Source organism: Staurois parvus, unplaced genomic scaffold, assembly GCF_062004578.1.
Source record: "Staurois parvus isolate SC_StPar_1 unplaced genomic scaffold, SC_StPar_1.0 ptg001270l, whole genome shotgun sequence".
NCBI lineage: Eukaryota > Metazoa > Chordata > Amphibia > Anura > Ranidae > Staurois > Staurois parvus.
In genome coordinates, this window is record NW_028319066.1 from 759,435 (window position 1) to 777,651 (window position 18,217).

General features: G+C 46.9%; 1 protein-coding gene across 1 annotated transcript; it reads left to right on the forward strand.

Annotated features, from left to right (window-relative positions):
- The first annotated feature begins 890 nt into the window (after nucleotides 1–890).
- GADD45A (growth arrest and DNA damage inducible alpha) lies at nucleotides 891–7,321 on the forward strand. Its single transcript, XM_089660747.1, has 4 exons — nucleotides 891–1,030; nucleotides 2,913–3,014; nucleotides 3,774–3,987; nucleotides 6,621–7,321. The coding sequence occupies exons 1-4, from the start codon at nucleotides 990–992 to the stop codon at nucleotides 6,732–6,734; spliced, it is 471 nt and encodes a 156-aa protein (XP_089516873.1). The 5' UTR covers nucleotides 891–989; the 3' UTR covers nucleotides 6,735–7,321.
- Nucleotides 7,322–18,217: the final 10,896 nt, after the last annotated feature.

Sequence of the window (18,217 nt, forward strand, 5' to 3'; positions counted from 1 at the left end):
GGGGGAGGAATAGGGCCCCATCATTGGTGTCAGTGGGAGGAATAGTGCCCCATCGTTGGTGTCAGTGGGAGGGATAGTGCCCCATCATTGGTGTCAGTGGGAGGAATAGGGCCCCATAATTGGTGTCAGTGGGAGGAATAGGGCCCCATCATTGGTGGTAGGGGGAGGAATAGTGTCCCATCATTGGTGGTAGGGGGAGGAATAGTACTTCATACCAGTGGAAGGAAAAGAGCCCCAAGGGCGGATAAAAGCAAGCAAAGGGCCACAACCGGCCCTTAGTCTCATTTTGCAGACCCCTAAACCCAGACATGCTGGGGGGGGGGGGGGTCAGGACTGTTTAACCTTTGTGACCTTTTATTTTACAAGTGCAAGGTCCAATGAGCACTGAGCACCCCACACAGCAGCCAATCAGGATCCAGCTGTCCTCAGTCTGGCCGGTGACACACGAAGCTGCAGAATGCCACCCTGTGATTGGTTGCTGAGAGGCCATTGCCATGGCACAGCCCTGAGGGTCTCCAGGACTCCCAGGCTGCAGCTAACAATAACAATGCAATTCTAGAAGGAGCCCCGAGCCTTTCACAATGTGCTGATGAGGTCGGTCCGCCTCGTATTGGAAATGATGTGTGAGCAGATGTGAGGTGACCGGGAAGGGAAGACATTACAGGAGGTGGGATGATATCAGCGCCCGGTGACCGGCTGCAGCAGCGAACGGGTTACAGCGCCAATCTCCCCACTCCATCGCCTGGCAACCGTCTGCCCACAGAAGCGCCGCCCCTCATCCCGCACCCGGGCCAATCGGCCTCTGCTCACGAGGTTGTAGTATGGAGGCGGGGGGAGGAGGCGGGGATGCCGTTTGGGCTTACCAATAAGCAGCGGTATGCTAATGAGATGGTTGTTCTCTAGAAGCCGGTACGCGCCGCGGGTGAGTCAGAATATCGGGAGAGCTGAGAGAGAGAAGAGCTCCGAGCACCGCTGCCGACAACTGCAATATGACACTGGAGGAGCTGACCGGGGAGCAGAGCCGGGGAAAGTAAGCAGCGGGACCGGAGTCGGTGTGTGCTGCCTGGAGGAGGGGGACCCCAATGTGTGCTGCCTGGAGGAGGGGGACCCCCCTACTTGTGTGCTGCCTGGAGGAGGGGGACCCCAATGTGTGCTGCTTTGAAGAGGGGGACCCTCCTACCTGTGTGCTGCCTGGAGGAGGGGAACCCCAATGTGTGCTGCCTGGAGGGGAACCCCAATGTGTGCTGCCTGGAGGGGGACCCCAATGTGTGCTGCCTGGAGGGGAACCCCAATGTGTGCTGCCTGGAGGGGAACCCCAATGTGTGCTGCCTGGAGGAGGGGGACCCCAATGTGTGCTGCCTGAAGAGGGGGACCCCCACTACCTGTGTGCTGCTTTGAAGAGGGGGACCCCCACTACCTGTGTGCTGCCTGTTGGAGGGGGACCCCCACTACCTGTGTGCTGCCTGTTGGAGGGGGACCCCCACTACCTGTGTGCTGCCTGTTGGAGGGGGACCCCCACTACCTGTGTGCTGCCTGTTGGAGGGGGACCCCCACTACCTGTGTGCTGCCTGTTGGAGGGGGACCCCCACTACCTGTGTGCTGCCTGTTGGAGGGAGCCCCCAATGTGTGCTGCCTGTTGGAGAGGGACCCCCACTACCTGTGTGCTGCCTGGAGGTGGGGGAACCCCAATGTGATTTATGCATAGGAACCTGGTGACCCCAATCTGACTTCCAGAAGGGTGACCCCAGTAACTAATGCAAAGCAGGCTGGGAGCCCAATCTGATTCTACAAGAGGCTGGGGGCCCCACTGACTTCTCTATAGGAAGCTGGTGACCCCATTCTGACTGCTGCAAGGGTGACCCCAGTAACTGATGTAGAAGAGGCTTTGGGCTCCAGTTTGATTTCTGTAAGGGTGACTGGTGACCCCAATATGACTCATGCAAGAGAACCCCCCCCCCCCACTGGCTTTACAAGAGAGTTGTGTAACCCCATTCTAATAACTGGGAAGGAAGCTGGGGGACCCCAGTTTGACTTGTACAAGGGTGACCCCAAGCTGACTTCCATATAGGAGGCTGAAGACCCCTTTCTGACTAATGCAAGAGAGGCTGGGGGCCCCAGTTTCTGTGCAAAAGGGGCTGGGGGGCCCCCAATCAGACTTCTCCAAAGGTGTCTGGTGAACCCATTCTGACTTCTGTATGGGAGGTTGGTTTCCAAATTCCAACTTGGCTGGGGACCTTGATTCTGACCTCTTTCATGGGAGGCTGGTGACCCCTCTGTGACATCTGCATGGAGTATGTTGAGCAGGGTGGTCATCTGGCGACTCTGGTCAGGTGGCAGTAACAGGTGATCTCAGAAGTCTTCCCAGTCCGCTCTGATCTGCTGGAGGATGCACAGGGCTCATCTGACAGCTGCACAGTGCTGGGGGGGGGGGGGGCTGGGGTGCTGCATTCTTATTGCATGTTTAGGGGTCAGTGCAGAGTAAGAGGGTGACGCTGCAGGGTGAGCTGGGTGGTGGGTGCAGGTTGCTGCAGTTGATGGCTGTGTCTGGGTGACCCCCAGTGCTGTCTGTGTGACCCCCCCCCCCTCCTGGTTTGTGTCTGTGTGACCCCCAGTGCATGGTGATGACCGGTGCTGTTTGTGTGACACCCCCCCCAGTGCTGTCTGTGTGACCCCCAGTGCATGGTGATGACCGGTGCTGTTTGTGTGACACCCCCCCCCCCAGTGCTGTCTGTGTGACCCCCAGTGCATGGTGATGACCGGTGCTGTTTGTGTGACACCCCCCCCAGTGCTGTCTGTATGACCCCCAGTGCATGGTGATGACCGGTGCTGTTTGTGTCCTGGTCATGAATCAGGAGTGACTCAGGATTGGTCGGTGTCAGTGGAATGCAGCTAATGTGGACCTGTCATTGCAGGATGGACAGTGTGGGCACCGCGTTGGAGGAGGTGCTGAACAAAGCCAAAGTGCAGAGGACCATCACCATCGGGGTGTACGAAGCGGCCAAACTACTGAATGTGTAAGTACATCCCATAATATCCCGCTCTGTGCATGGATACTTCATTCCTGCTGTCTTTGGGGACATGTGGCCCTTGCAGGTGTTGAGGAACTACAAGTCCCAGCCGTTCCTCAGCAGGTAGTCCAGACTAATGCTAATCTAATATTCCGCTTCTGCATGCTGAGGGTAAACATTTACATTGAACCCTTTCCTCTCGGTATATGGTGTCACTGGCTAGTTTTTGCAGGAATTCTGCATGAGGGTAAACGTTTGCATTGAACCCTTTTCTCTTGGTAGATGGTGTCACTGACTAGTTTTTTGCAGGAATTCTGCATGATGAGGGTAAACATTTACATTGAACCCTCTCCTCTTGGTATATGGTGTCACTGGCTAGTTTTGGCAGGAATTCTGCATGAGGGTTAACGTTTGCATTGAACCCTCTCCTCTTGGTATATGGTGTCACTGGTTAGTTTTGGCAGGAATTCTGCATGCTGAGGGTAACTGTTTGCATTGAACCCTCTCCTGTCAGATGGTGTCACTGACTAGTTTTTTGCAGGAATTCTGCATGCTGAGGGTAAACATTTACATTGAACCCTCTCCTCTCGGTATATGGTGTCACTGGCTAGTTTTGGCAGGAATTCTGCATGCTGAGCCAAGGTCTAGAAAGCATTGACAGCCAGTCAACTAGCATTTTTTAAAGGGCCCCTGCAGAGGTGGGTGCCTTCTCTCCTGGCTGCGTGGTGGTGTGTTCTAACCCTCCCCCGTGTTGTTGTGTTGCAGGGACCCGGACAATGTGGTGATTTGTCTGCTGGCCACAGATGAGACGGAAGACCAGGATGTCGCTCTGCAAATCCACTTCACTCTGATCCAGGCGTTCTGCTGCGAGAATGACATCAACATCCTGCGAGTGAGCAACATGAGCCGGCTGGCGGAGATCCTGGGCGGCTCTGACAAGCCGGGAGAACCTGCCGACCTGCATTGTATTCTAATCAACGTAGGTGACATTCTCTGTCTTGGGGAGGATGAAAAGAGTGAGGGGGGGCCGCCTGGGTGGTTTCCACAAGCTTGCATTCCAGGGCTGGACCGGAGCGGGTGGGGGGGGGGGATTGTTGTTGAGGGTTACTATGTCTCTGCGGCTCACAAAGCCAGGAATGGACGTCATTCCTTTCGTAAGTTGGTGGTAACGGAATGCCGCCGCTCACATACCGCTCTGTCCTGGCAGTGCAGGATCCGGGGCACAGGTGCAGGGCTGCACAGACAATCCATTTATATCATTTGCAGCATTGTAGACAAATGATGGGATGGGGATGCATCACTTCCACTTTGGGAGAAGCCACAGGTGGAAGCTGCCATTACCGGCTTACTGGAAACAAAACAATCTACTGAACTTTGCTGGATTTGTTGTTGGTTCCCCAGTGAGCCTATTAATGGTGGTGTGTGTTGTTTTTTTTTTTTTTTTTTGCATCTGGTATAATGCGATGTTGGATACAATGCTGGTAGAGCTTTAATTGCATTTTAGAGCGCCATCACCATGGCGGAGGAACAGCTGCATGTTCAGTGTGAACAGCAGTGGTGCAGCCAAATGGATGGCACCGCTGCCATTTGCATGCAATTCCTCATCTGAGCAGCTGCATGCAATTAACACTCGAGTCCAGGGATGGCGTTTTTGGTTGCATGGTCCAGTTTGTATGCAGCTGCCGCCTCTGAATACAGCAGCCTATGCACCTACATGAGGCCTAATAATACAATAATAAAAATCCAGTTTTGAAGGCAGCTTCAGCCTGAGGCTTCTAACATGGACCTGTTATGTTAAAGCGGAGCTCCACCCAAAAGGGAAGTTCCGCTTTAAGTCTGTCCCCCGCTCCCCATTAAGGATTGGCACCTTTTGGGGGGCGGGTACCCGAATTTGACGGGTACCCACTTCCACTGCAATAGCCTTCAGGGGTAGGCAACCTGCGGCTCGCTAGCTGTTGAACTACATTTCCCATGAGGCATTGCAAAGATTACAAAACTGACAGTTACAGCTATGACTTGCAGAGGCATGATGGAACTTGTAGTCCTGCGGCTCTCAGGTTGCCTACCCCTGGCCTAGGTGATCAGAAGCGGAAGTTGTCCATGTGATCTAAGAACCCCTTTACAGGGCAGATGGGGCAGCTTGCAGTAAGGGGATGAAGAGAACCTGTCTTTGTTCTGGACAGGCAAGGTGACAGGTTCTCTTTAAACAAAGCATTTCACTGATTGTTGGCTGTGAGGTTTGTGTGTGGGCACGGGCATGGCTAACCCAAGTCTTGCCTTGTCATTGCGGTTGGCTGCCTACACAATACACCTTCCCTTTACCTTTGAACTGCACCTGTTATCCTACCGCCACCCACTCACTGGGAGTGCAACGCCTTGATTATAATATATCCGGCTCACATATCCCACTCCATCCCTCCAGCAATAGAACAATTGATGTGCGGCGGCGGCGGCTATTCTATACCTGCCCATCCTTTGGTTTCTGTTGCCAGTTCCTCGCTCGGTTCCCAAGCTCCCGTGGGACTGACTCACTCCTGCATTCCTAAGCTCCATGTCCTTCCCCACCCCTGGAAGGAGTTTCGGTAATGCAGGATCACAGTGACTTTGCTCTCTGCTACAGTTGCACTTTTTTTTTTTTTTTTTCCTCTTGTGATTACAAGTGGACTTTGAACAACAGTGTGCGTGTGACATCATCACTGAAGTATTCCCATCCCCGACTTGTTCTGACATGCCTCTTAGTAACGGAAATTGCTCCTACCTGCTACTAGGACAGGTGCAACTATCGAATTAAACGATTTTAATGCAATTTTTGGATGCTTGAAGGTCCCTTTTTTTTTTTTTATTAATAGTTTTTAATATTGATAATATTTATTTTTTATTACATTTTATTAATAATTTTTTTTATTAGTAGTAATTTTTTATTATGAATACGTTTTATAAATTTTATTTATGAATACTTTTTATTTTTATTATGAATACATTTTATTTTTTATGAATACATTTTATTATTTTTTTATGAATACATTTTATTATTTACTTTTTTCATTTTTTATTATGAATACATTTTATTAATTATTTTATTATTATTATTATTATTATTATTATTAATACTAATTTTTATATTTTATTTTTTTATTCTTTTTTTTATATTTAATACTTTTATTATGAAGAATTTTATTTTATTAATCATAAGTATTCATAATAAAAAATAATAATTTTTATATTACTTTATTATGAATAATTAAATTTTATTAAGTATTCATAATAAAAAAAATTCATAATTTTTATATTAATACTTTATTTTTTTATTATGAATAATTTTATTAAAATCATTCTAAAATAATTAGTATTAATATAAAAATTAATAAAGTTAATTTTTTATTAATTTTTATATTAATACTTTATTTTTTTAGTATGAATAATTTTATTAAAATCATTATAAAATAATTAGGTATTAATATAAATATTAATAAAAAAAGTTACTTTTTTTTATTTAATTTTTATATTAATACTTTTTTTATTAAAGTAATTCATACTTTATTTTTATATTAATACTTAAATTTTTTTTATTATGAATACATTTTATTAATAATTTTATTTATTTTTTTGTAGAACCCCCATGCTTCTCAGTTGAAGGATCCCGCCATCAACAAAGTGATCAACTTCTGCAAAGAGAGCCGCTACCAGGACCAGTGGGTCCCCGTGATCAACCTGCCCGAGCGATGATCCCTTTCCGATAGCCACAAAGGACACTTTCGGGTTTAAAAATGAAATTTTTAAAACAAAAAAAAGCAGCAAGGATTTTGCGGACGCGGGGTCCGTTCTTTGTGGCGGACGCTTCCACAGGATTTACAAAATGTACAAAAATGTAAAAACTAACAAAGTGGATGTGACTGGTTTGGCTGCCTTGTGCTGTGTGGGAGGAAGGCGCGAGTCTTGGAACACGGAGCCGGGATGATGGAGAGGAAACTGCCGTGGAACTTTTCAGCTGTTCACTATTTTGGTGCCTTTGTGACTTTTTCAGGAGTCGGCATGGATATCTGAACAAAATCAGACTTTATATGTCTGGGGATTAAAAAAAAAAAAAAGCTTTTTCTTAAACATTATGGTATTAAAAGAAACGGTTAATGTTAACGTTGTCAGTTTTTTGAAAAGTTTAATTTATTTCTTCAAGATTTATTTATGCAAATTTGTTACTTATTTTATGAATTCCAGGAGCTGGTACTATACTTTTTATACTCGGAGTGGTTGGAACGACTGACATTTTAACCTGTTTTTCATTGGATTGTTCTAAATAAAAGTCTTTCAAATGACTTGAGCGTTTCTTCTCATTAATCTACACCCAAGATCAGAACTGTCACATGTTGCACCTCTTGGCCCTGGGATGTGTTGGCTGCATTCCTTTTCCAGCCGGTGATCCTGCCAGTAACACACTTCTGTTCTAGTGTGACGACACCCATTCGCTGTACTGTATCCATAAATGTCACCCTAGGACAGGAAGTGTATTAGGATTACAGAACACTCTTCCATATATTCATAACGTAAGGGGAGGTGTTCTGTAGTCCGTAAGATATGTTGGACCCAATGCTAGGTATAATCATTTCTAATAATTCTTAAAGTGCAACTTTGCCCAGAACTTGATTTAACCCCTTGCCTACAGGGTACTTGTACCCCTCCCAGTCCAGGCCAGCTTTCAGCGCTGTCACACTTTGAATGACAATTGCACGGTCATGCAACACTGTACCCATATGAAATTTTTATCATTTTTTTTTTTTTTTTTTTAGACAGCTTTATTTTGGTGGTATTTAATCACCTCGGGGATTTTTATTTTTTCTTAAACCAAAAACCACTGAAAATTTTGAAAAACATTTTTTCTTAGTTTTTGTTATACAATTTTGTAAGTAAGTGATTTTTCTCCTTCACTGATGGGCACTAATGAGGCTGCACTAATGAGGCTGCACTGATGGGCACTAATGAGGCTGCACTGATGGGGCACTGGTAGGCTGCACTGATGGGGCACTGGTAGGCTGCACTGATGGGGCACTGGTAGGCTGCACTGATGGGGCACTGGTAGGCTGCACTGATGGGGCACTGGTAGGCTGCACTGATGGGGCACTGGTAGGCTGCACTGATGGGGCACTGGTAGGCTGCACTGATGGGGCACTGGTAGGCTGCACTGATGGGGCACTGGTAGGCTGCACTGATGGGGCACTGGTAGGCTGCACTGATGGGGCACTGGTAGGCTGCACTGATGGGGCACTGGTAGGCTGCACTGATGGGGCACTGGTAGGCTGCACTGATGGGGCACTGGTAGGCTGCACTGATGGGGCACTGGTAGGCTGCACTGATGGGGCACTGGTAGGCTGCACTGATGGGGCACTGGTAGGCTGCACTGATGGGGCACTGGTAGGCTGCACTGATGGGGCACTGGTAGGCTGCACTGATGGGGCACTGGTAGGCTGCACTGATGGGGCACTGGTAGGCTGCACTGATGGGGCACTGGTAGGCTGCACTGATGGGGCACTGGTAGGCTGCACTGATGGGGCACTGGTAGGCTGCACTGATGGGGCACTGGTAGGCTGCACTGATGGGGCACTGATACATGGCACTGACTGGCACTGATACATGGCACTGACTGGCACTGATACATGGCACTGACTGGCACTGATACATGGCACTGACTGGCACTGATACATGGCACTGACTGGCACTGATACATGGCACTGACTGGCACCTCAGATGGGCACTGATATGTGGCGTTGATGTCCACTGGTATGCACTGATATGTGGCACTGATGGGCACTGGCACATGGCACTGATGAGCACTGACAGGTGGCACTTCTGGGGCCACACTGATCATCAGGGCACACTGATCATCAGTGCCCTGGTGATCAGTGTACATGTCCCCTCCGCGGAAAGCCGATTACTGGCTCTTCTCTCCTCTGTCAGTGTGACAGCTTGAGAGGAGAGAAATGCCGATAACCGGCATTTCCGTGTTTACATGTGATCAGCTGTGATTGGACACAGCTGATCACATGACCGAGCCGACATTTTTGGCTCTTTCCATGATCCGCTGTGTCCGAGGGACACAGCGCATCGGCGATCACCGCGCTGCGCGCTCCCTGAGCTGCGCATACGCAGTGCGAATGGAAGGACGTCATATGGCGTCCTATCAGAACGAGAGAACCACCTTGCGCCCGTCATTGTACTATATGGCGGGCGGAAGGTGGTTTAAAAAAAAAAAAACTAGCAGGGAACATACCTTCCACATTAATAATTTATGTAGATTAAATGAATGTGTGCTGTAAATTGTCTTCAGCATTGTCCCTGTTCTTGCATAGAGGCGGCCATTTTGCTGAAGCCCAGAGCCCCTGAGCAGCAGTAAATCTTTAGTCTGTCAGCAGATCATCCTCTAAACTTTGGACATGTGCTGAAAAATAGAGAGCAACTGAGCATGTGCAGAGCAGGGTCAGACAGTGTATTACTCTATGGGCATTTATTTTTAAAATTTCACATAGCTATACCTGCAGAAGCAACCAGCCTGAAGTGATCTAGCAGGACTTATTTATTTCAGGTACTTATATAGCACTATCAATTTACGCAGCGCTTTACATATATATTGTACATTCACATCAGTCCCTAACCCTCAAGGGGTGTACAATGTAAGGTCCCTAACTCACATTCATACATAAACATACTAGGGACAATTTAGACAGGATCCAATTCACCTACCAGCATGTCTTTGGAGTGTGGGAGGAAACCGGAGTACCTGGAGGAAACCCACGCAGGCACATGGAGAGCATACAAACTCTAGGCAGGTGGTGCCGTGGCTGGGATTTGAACCAACGACCCGAGTACTGCCAGGTGGAAGTGCTAACCATTTAGCCACTGTGCTGCCCAGGACTTCATTTTCCTGGCAGCAAATGCGGTATGCTGCCATGGATTGGCGTCAGGAAGGGAAAAGTTTATGGTAAGTATTTGGATCCCATATTCTGACTCAAGTTCCACAGCTGGGGTATCCCTAAGGGTCTGGAGTGACTGGTTGCCAATATAAATGAACTACTGGACCTAACGTCAACCTGTGGTGTGTGTGTGTGTGTGTATATATATGTATGTATGTATGTATGTATGTGTGTGTATGTATGTATGTATATATATATATATATAATCAGGGGCGGACTGACCATTTGGAAACTTGGGCACTGCCTGAGGGCCCAGCGTCAGTAGGGGGCCCCATGAGATGCCCCTGGTACCTTTTTCATAGGCTTTTTTGAGTTTGGGCAAGGACACGGGCCCCATGATCCCCTATTGCCCAGGGGCCCTATGAGTTGTCAATCCGCCCCTGATTATATATATTTTATTTTTTCCCCCTTTACACTTGTGTAAAAGAACAAAACTCCATGTTAATTCACAGGGGTGTACCTATCCCTACGCCTAATGTGAAGGGCTAGCGTTGCCTGCATGGAATGCACAGGTGTTCAGAGCATTCGCATCCTGCAGGTCCCATTCATGTCTATTGGGGCACAGTTGCTGGTCCTGTGTGGGGAGTATGTTCCTGACTACAGAGGGTGTGGATTTGGGGACATGCACTTGTCTGGTTGTCAGATTGGGACCAGTGTCCAAGCTGCTGCAGGATATGAATGAGGCTGCCTGCACTCAGATGCATGGAACACTTGTGACTAAAGTTCACTGTTCGGGATTACATACTGTACATCTTATGGGGGCTTTCATCTGGGCTAGGACCCTCATTTTCAAAACTTGCTTAAACTGGGATTCCTATTGTGTCCCCAACTGGGAGATTTCCCTTTTTATGTCACCTGGACAGGTAAGGATGGGAAGTCTTTCCATTGATACAGGCAGTAAAAACATCCGTCCCTTGTATGTATTTTCTAAAATGGCAAAAGGTTAGAGAGGGTTGACACTTCCTGCAGTGTCATTGAATGGGTACTCAATGTCAATAAACAAATGTCCTGACTTTCCTGCATTCTATTTTAAAAAAAAAAAAAATTATATATATACAGTTGTGTTCAAAATAATAGCAGTGTGTTGAAAAAAGTGAATAAAGCTGAAAATCCTTCTAATAGCTTTTATTTCCATCCACACAAATGCATTGGGAACACGACACATTCTATTCCAAATCAAAACATGAAGAAAAATAGATCAAATTTGTGTTGTTCCTCTAACAAAATTGAAGAAAAGTGAATATTAGACGGTTCAAAAAATAGCAGTGTTTGTATTCTTCTTTACAAACTCAAACATTCACTATATAAACTGAGAAATGTTTGAAGATTTTGCTTTCCTTTGAATCACTTCATGAATATTTGGTTGTAGTCGCACTGTTTCTGAGAACTGCTGTACATCTGTGTTGCATGGAGTCACCCAACTTCTGGCCCCTGTGATCAGGTATTCCAGCCCAGGATGATTGGACCACATTCCACAGTTCTTCTCTATTTCTTGGTTTTGCCTCAGAAACTGCATTTTTGATGTCACCCCACAGGTTTTCTATTGGATTAAGATCCGGGGATTGGGCTGGCCACTCCATAACGTCCATCTTGTTGGTCTGGAACCAAGATGTTGCACGTTTACTGGTGTGTTTGGGGTCGTTGTCTTGTTGGAACACCCATTTCAAGGGCATTTCCTCTTCAGCATAAGGCAGCATGACCTCTTCAAGTATTCTGATGTATTCAAACTGATCCATGATCCCTGGTATGCGATAAATAGGCCCAACACCGTAGTATGAGAAACATCCCCATATCATGATGCTTGCACCACCATGCTTCACTGTCTTCACAGTGTACTGTGGCTTGAATTCAGTGTTTGGGGGTCGTTCGACAAACTGTCTCCGCCCACTAGACCCAAAAAGAACAATCTTACTTTCATCAGTCCACAAAATGTTGCGTCATTTCTCTTTAGGCCAGTCAATGTGCTCTTTGGCAAATTGTAACCTCTTCAGCACACGTCTTTTTCCAACAGTGGGACTTTGCGGGGGCTTCTTGCAGATAGCTTGGCTTCACATCGGCGTCTTCTAATTGTAACAGTCCTCACAGGGAACTTTACACCTTCTTTCATCTTCCTGGAGCTGATTGTTGGCTGAGTCCGCGCAATTTTGGCTATTCTTCCATCCATTCCAATGGTAGTTTTTCGCTTTCTTCCACGTCTTTCAGGTTTTGGTTGCCATTTTAAAGCATTTGCGATCATTTTAGCTGAGCAGCCGATCGTTTTCTGCACTTCTTTATATGTTTTCCTCTCTCCAATCATCTTTTTAATCAAGGTACGCTGTTCTTCTGAACAATGTCTGGAACGACCCATTTTCCTCAGAATTTCAGAGAGAAATGCACTGTAACCAGCATGTACAACATTTGCTGCCTTCCTTCCTTAAATAAGGGCAATAATTGCCACCTGTTTTTCAAAGAATGAATGACCTCACTAATAGAACTCCACACTGCTATTATTTTGAACACGCCCCTTTCAATTAGTGATTCAATGACACAGAATCAGCAGCATGCATGTCATGACTGTTGGGTCTGTTGGATTCTATTACTCTACTACACCTGCTAGTAAATTATTTGCCATGTAGAAATATCATTTCTACCAAAAACAGTGATTGATCCGGTTAGTGATGTCTGCCTGCTATTATTTTGAACACAACTGTACAATCAATTTAACCTCTTTGCGCCAGCTGCACGCAAATGTGCGACCTCCCATCGTTCGGGCCTTGTGGCCGCACATTTGCGTGCAATTAAGAAAAACGCGCTGAGAGCAAGTGCTCCCAGCACACGGTTGCTGCTCACGGAAAGGTCCCGATCTCTTTAAATTGGAACCTTTCCCAATCATGTGATGGCGAATCTCGGCGGTCACATGACCCTAAAACCCCACCTCACCTCCCGGCTTCTGGTGCCAAGGGGTTAAGCTGGAGAATGTTTAAGGCTCTGGGCACAAAAACTTTCATTTTAAACATCTTCCTTACTAGCCACAAAGGATATCAGACCACTTTTCTGTGTACCAAATGTCTTTGCAAACCAAGATATTAACTTGTAAAAGTAGCAGTGACCTCATCACTGTGCTGTACATAGTCTGAGCAGAGCTGTGGGAGGGACACAACAGTCCCCACCCACTACAGGAGGGGTGGAGACACGACCAGTCACTGTACACAAGGAGAGAGCAGCAATGAGCGGTCTCTATTACAGGAAGCTCCTGCACACAGGAAACTTGTCACACTGGATTACTGCACCAATCTGGAAGACATATGTGTCCTGTAGTTACACCCAACAGTAGGATACCAATGTGGTACCATAATGTCAGTGCAATGTGGATGGGTTCCAGCAGCCATTTTGGGGAAGGCTGTGTCTTGATGAGACCCATGTGGTACCATAATGTCCCTTTAATGTGGACAAGCTCCAGCAGCCATTTTGGGGAAGGCTGTGTTTTGATGAGACCCATGTGGTACCATAATGTCCCTACAATGTGGACGGGCTCCAGCAGCCATTTTGGGGAAGGCTGTGTCTTGATTAGACCCATGTGGTACCATAATGTCCCTACAACGTGGACAGGCTCCAGCAGCCATTTTGGGGAAGGCTGTGTCTTGATTAGACCCATGTGGTACCATAATGTCCCTACAACGTGGACAGGCTCCAGCAGCCATTTTGGGGAAGGCTGTGTCTTGATGAGACACCCCGATTAAGCATAGGCACTGCAGTCTGCACCACAATGTACTTGTGATTGCCCGTTCCTGCCATCGGCCCCCTTATGGAAGGACAAGGAGATCTTTTCTCAAGTTATAGAAAAGGAGGGTGTTGGTAGATGTCATGTTTTCTCTCCTTTGTGAGTCCAGGGCACAGTGCCCACATTTCTCATTGAGAATCCAGTCCTGCAGCAGAGAAATGAGGATCAAACACAAGCCCTGAAATCCCCTCGGCTATGTTTGTGGTCATGTCTTTACCTTGGATGAACTCTACTGAATCCTCAAACTGCTCATTCCTCATCACACCTGCTCCTGTTCTGCTCGCCTCCATTCCTCACAAGAAGGCACATGGCTTTTCCTCCCTTTCATCCCCTACCCCTCCAAGTCCAGAGATTCCAGAAATTTCATCTGCAGTCTCAAGCTATTTCCTGCCCTCCTACTTCCAGTGCCAAACATAAAACTGAAAGATCGACTACAATTTAAAGTGACACCAAATCGGGGACCTGCTAATGCGGGAAGCAATGCCACTACGGCTATTTCATCAGTAAATCAAAGAGGTTTTCAAAGTTTTCAATGGCATGCAGCCAGAATTTACCATTCTCAGGTTTTTAGGTCATTAGGGCTCCTTCACAAAGGCGGCTGAGCTGTAGATTTACCCCCGGTTCACATATATGCGGCCATGCGGGGCGTGTTTTGCACAGGCACCAGAGCCCATTCATTTGAATGGACTCCCATGCCTGTGACATGCAGGGAAGAAGTCCCTGCACTTCTTTGGAAAACGCAGCCGAGGTTCCCAGTACGGTTGCGTTTTCCAGTGCGGGCGGCGTTCCATTAGAACTAATGGCACCCGCCCGCAGGTCCGCATTACTCTGTGCGGGTGGTGCGGCTGCACGGATTTTCATGCGGATCTGCAGCGGCACCACCCGCACATATGGGAACCTAGGGTAACTGCTGCCCACCCAGATGCTAACAGTACAGGCTGACAGGATTGTACACATGCTGTGGCATTATTAACTCGGGCTCCAGAGTGTGACAGGGGGCACCCAGTGTTTCCAGGGGTTCAGCTGCGATCTGCATGTCAGTTGCAGGTGACTGATGGGAAGATCACATCCCTGCATTTACCCTGAATGCAGAGCTGCACAGGGAAGCTGCTAGGAACCCTGTTGTATCATGCTATTTCCCGCCGGTGTCTCCTCCACTCCTGTCCATTCCAGGTGCTGTATGTGACATGACCTGGGATGGATGAGAGAGGAGGAGGAGCTTGCAGGGAACAGCATGCTACAACAGGATTCCCAGCAGCTTCCCTGCGCAGCTCTGCATGAAAATGAAACCACCGCCACTGTACAGTATACTGCTGCCCCCATGGAAGGTGCCCGACTGACCTCCTAAGCAGTCAGAGGGCGGGAAGCATTACCAGCAATGTGAAAGAAGCCTAATGTGAACTGTGTACATTTTACTGCATGTACATTTGCAGCTATGATCAGGTCATGTGATCCAGTGTCAGCCAGCAGCGGCTGCAAGGGAGGTGAAGGAGTGCTCAGACAATGGCTGGAATTCATGAGAGCAGTGACATCAATCATAGGCTTCAATAGCCCATCTGTTGTCAGCTCTTCTTCCTCTCCCCTGCAGCCCCCTCTAGCTGACATAGGGGGGTTGGATATCATGACCAGACTGAAGTGGCCTTTAAATGCAGAGCAGTGAAGGGAGGGCAATAATTCGGAGCTCACTGGCTCCAGTTAGGTCTTGTTCACATGGGCATGCTTAAGCCTGGTGCACAAAGGCAGTTTTTCTTTTTTTTTTCCTTTCAACCCAGAGGGCTGAATGAAAGAAAAAATAACTAGCTTGTTATACGAACTATGTGATGGTAGTACAGCGATCTCCCTGCTGAACTATTGTGTTCTGACAGAAGGATTACCGCTCCCCTCACCAGAACACACCGGTCAGTGCTCGCAGCCATTGGCTGCGAGTGCCAATCAGGTCCCAATCGGCTGCTGTACACATGAGCCGAATGTCAGCCAGTTTCTATTGAGCCAGCTGATATTTGGCCATGTGTACCAGGCTTAAAGTGTACGCCCTTCTGAGGGCCGTGTCTGCCCACATGGGAAGTACACGGGTGGTTCCATGCATTCCCATGCAGGCAGTCCCCATTCAGGTCAACTGGGATGCAGCAACTGCACAGAGACAGCTGCCACTCCCAATTTGTGGGGGTGCAGGTGTCCAGGGAACCGCACCCATATGGGTGTCCAACTGGGAGCAGAGCTGTGCCCAGTGAGACTGCTGTCTGTATAGAACTCATGTGCATCCCCATACAGTGCAAACAAGGCCTTCGCATGGGCTTATGTTTAAGTATGCTGTGTGAACAAGTCCGTAGGCAGCTTGCATGCAAGAGGGGCTAACTTCTTGGTTACCTGGAATGTCCCTCAAAGCATAACCCAAAGGAAGGAGCACCAGACCAGGGTCTAAACTGTTGTAAAGGTTCACAATAATTTGCCTTCTTGAATCCAGCTAAAGCATTTAATAGATCTTAAGCCCTTATGAAGGGGGAGGCTTTTAGCCCCTGAAATGTGGTGGCTACTTTATGGTGAACCACTGGAATGAGCCCCTGAAATGTGGTGGCTACTTTATTATGAACCAGTGGCATGAGCCCCTGAAATATGGTGGCTACTTTATGGTGAACCACTGGAATGAGCCCCTGAAATGTGGTGGCTACATTATGGTGAACCACTGAAATGAGCCCCTGAAATGTGGTGGCTACTTTATGGTGAACCACTGGAATGAGCCCCTGAAATATGATGGCTACTTTATGGTGAACCACTGGAATGATTTGGTCTTGGTCTTGTTGGTTTAGGTTTTGATGGGCTTAGAGAAGGCAGCGCCTTCAACTGGTTGGTAGGCATTATTGCGCACAGAAATTCACTTTCCTCAGCACCAGATTTCAAGCAGCATATAGATACAAGTCATTCAGATCATTTCTGGACATCGTGACAACACACAATAATGAGACATTATGAATGGCTACATCACTGTATTTGCAAATTCATTTTAAACAGTCACAACGTAGCAAGTTCTGTGTGTTCATCTTGGTAACAAAAATATACACCGTAGGATAGCTGCTAAAGGTCCCTTCCAACAACATCCTATTACCTCTTTATATAAACTACTCCCCAATACAGGTTCTCTTGTTGATAGCCCTCACCGTATGAAGAGATGAGAAGAACTTCATTGCCCAATCTCTTTGCAGTGTTGGCAAATGATTTGGGACTCTGTTGCTAAGACCTCTCGTTGTGTATAAAGAACATTTATATAAGATATTGATGCATTGGTACAAGACCCTTGTAGTGCTTCATGCGATCAACCCAAATCTGTCTCACAGATGCTGGAGGTGCATGGGAGGGGTAGGCACTTTGGCGCACATTTTTTGGTTTTGTCCACAGATTTCGGGTTATTGGGATATGGTTAGGATGGTCTTGGAGCAAGTACTCAATGTTGACCTTCCCCTAGACCCATTACACTACCTTTTTGGGGCTACCATTTAGGGGTATTTCTAAACGGTCTAAGAGGTTGGGAATACATATTCTGACGGCTGCTAGACGGGTGATACCACAACATTGGAAATCAGTCGATATCCCCACACTAAATTATCTCTTAGAAGCGATCTCTGAAATCAGAGAAATGAATTATCTTACAGCTCTAGATGGTGATTACTCAGGTAATATTCAATCTATTTGGGAACCATGGGATCATTCTCCCTTCAGTAGACTTCCTTCCTCCTCCCCCTCCCCCCTTATATAGCTCAGACACCTCTCTACTTGCTAATCCTCTGACAATGTAATGTAACCCAATAATGTGCAGGTTTATGTCGTTTTGTGCTCATGCATTGTACAGTTTACCATGCTAATTAATTTACGTTCACATTTCTTTTGTTTATGTTCTTCTTTATATTGATTGTGATTTTCTGTTAATGCAACATTTACACCTAAAGTGTTGTTGCAACTTTGTATTGAAAAAAATGGGCTTTGGCCCTTAATAAAAATAAAAAAAAATGTATATACAGTCAGGTAAATAAATATTGGGACATCGACACAATTCTAACATTTTTGGCTCTATACACCACCACAATGGATTTGAAATGAAACGAACAAGATGTGCTATAACTGCAGACTGTCAGCTTTATTTGAGGGTATTTACATCCAAATCAGGTGAACGGTGTAGGAATTACAACAGTTTGCATATGTGCCTCCCACTTGTTAAGGGACCAAAAGTAATGGGACAGAATAATCATAAATCAAACTTTCACTTTTTAATACTTGGTTGCAAATCCATTGCAGTCAATTACAGCCTGAAGTCTGGAACGCATAGACATCACTAGACGCTGGGTTTCATCCCTGGCGATGCTCTGCCAGGCCTCTACTGCAACTGTCTTCAGTTCCTGCTTGTTCTTGGGGCATTTTCCCTTCAGTTTTGTCTTCAGCAAGTGAAATGCATGCTCAATCGGATTCAGGTCAGGTGATTGACTTGGCCATTGCAT

Coding starts and splice junctions, on each gene's coding strand:
- GADD45A (XM_089660747.1), top strand. CDS start 990: ATGACACTGGAGGAGCTGACCGGGGAGCAGAGCCGGGGAAA. Junction 1,031..2,912: donor GGGGAGCAGAGCCGGGGAAA/GTAAGCAGCGGG, acceptor CTGTCATTGCAG/GATGGACAGTGTGGGCACCG. Junction 3,015..3,773: donor GCGGCCAAACTACTGAATGT/GTAAGTACATCC, acceptor GTTGTGTTGCAG/GGACCCGGACAATGTGGTGA.